This window comes from Bison bison, unplaced genomic scaffold, assembly GCF_000754665.1.
Source record: "Bison bison bison isolate TAMUID 2011002044 unplaced genomic scaffold, Bison_UMD1.0 scf7180017864145, whole genome shotgun sequence".
Lineage (NCBI taxonomy): Eukaryota > Metazoa > Chordata > Mammalia > Artiodactyla > Bovidae > Bison > Bison bison.
Window position 1 is genome coordinate 7,264,575 of NW_011494717.1, and position 1,183 is coordinate 7,265,757.

At 68.6% G+C, this 1,183-nt stretch overlaps 1 protein-coding gene across 3 annotated transcripts in view; it reads left to right on the forward strand.

The window, feature by feature from the left end:
- Positions 1-298: 298 nt before the first annotated feature.
- The window catches only part of EFR3B (EFR3 homolog B (S. cerevisiae)), a 98,437-nt gene continuing 97,552 nt past the window's right edge, over positions 299-1,183 (forward strand). For all 3 annotated transcript variants that reach the window (XM_010840569.1, XM_010840570.1, XM_010840571.1), the window contains exon 1: positions 299-482. In XM_010840569.1, coding sequence (XP_010838871.1) covers positions 476-482 — 7 coding nt within the window. In that variant the 5' untranslated portion in view covers positions 299-475. The remainder of the gene's footprint in view (positions 483-1,183) is intronic.

Genomic DNA, 1,183 nt, shown 5'->3' on the forward strand with positions numbered 1-1,183 from the left:
CCGGAGCAGGGCGGGTCACTTCCCGTAGGGGACGCTGCCGCTGGAAAACGCTCCACCCAGCACCTGGGGGCGACAGCCTAGGAAAGGTGCTTCTAGGGATCTGGGTTTCTAGGAGGGTGGGAATTGCAGGGGGCGGGGCGGGGTGGGGTGTGGGCGGGGCAGCCAGGCAGTGACTGAGCCCGGGGGGAGGGGCAATATTAGCATAGCCCCCGCCCCTCTCGGCGCAGCCCAGCCCAGAAACCCGAGCGGAGGCCGGCCGCGCTCAGCCCGGGCTGCTGAATGGGCGCGCGGCTCCAGTCCCCTGCCCTCGCGCGTCGGGCCCCTGCTCTCGCTCCCGAACCCGGTCCGGCTCTCGCCCCGCCCGGGCCTCCGCCGCCCGCCGACATCCGCCAACCCGGCTGTGAATGAAAGGCCGGCGCCGCCGGGGGCTGGCTGCAAGCGACGCGGCCTCCGGGGAGGCGCTCGCCCCGCCAAGATGTACGGTAAGGAGGGCTCTCTGCCTCCGGGCTGGCAAACTTGCAGGACGCGGACCATTGTCCCTCTGCGGGGCCCCAGCGAGGCCAGAGTGTGCGGACTCGGTGCCCGGCTGGGCTCTTTCTGTCGCTCCGTGTGCGCGCGCCTGCGTTGGGAGGACAAAGATGCTCAGGACCGGAGACCCAGGGGTCTTTATGGTCCTTCGGGCCGCTTGTTTGAGGGCTCTGGGGCGAGTGGGCGGTGGTCCGTCGGGGTGCGGCGGGGCTCCGGGGATCCGAAGCAGATGGGTTTTGGGGAAAGCGAGTCTCCCTTGGTGCCGAGGAGACAGGAGGTGTTGGTGGAGGTGGTCGTGTGACAGCATTTGCAGAATTAACAAAAGCAGGTTGTACTGGGGAGTTTTATGCGGGAAGCCGGTACGGAATTGCGGGGAGACGCTCACTGGCTGCCTTGTGCCGGCTTCAAGGATGTGGGAGGCGGCGCCCGCGGTGCAGAGAGCTGGCCAGAGAGCCAGTTCTGGGAGACAGGTCTCGCCGCCCCTGGATGGACCTGGCCTCTGCCGGCCCCTGCCGCCCGTGGGACCCAAGCTCCCGAACTTCCGGGTATGCCCTCGGCAGTGCTGAAGGGGACAGACGCTGCCGAGGGTGCCAAGCAGCTCTGGCTGGCCACCTCTGTCTGTCACCCGATCTCTCTTGCCCCCTTCCACGGCCAT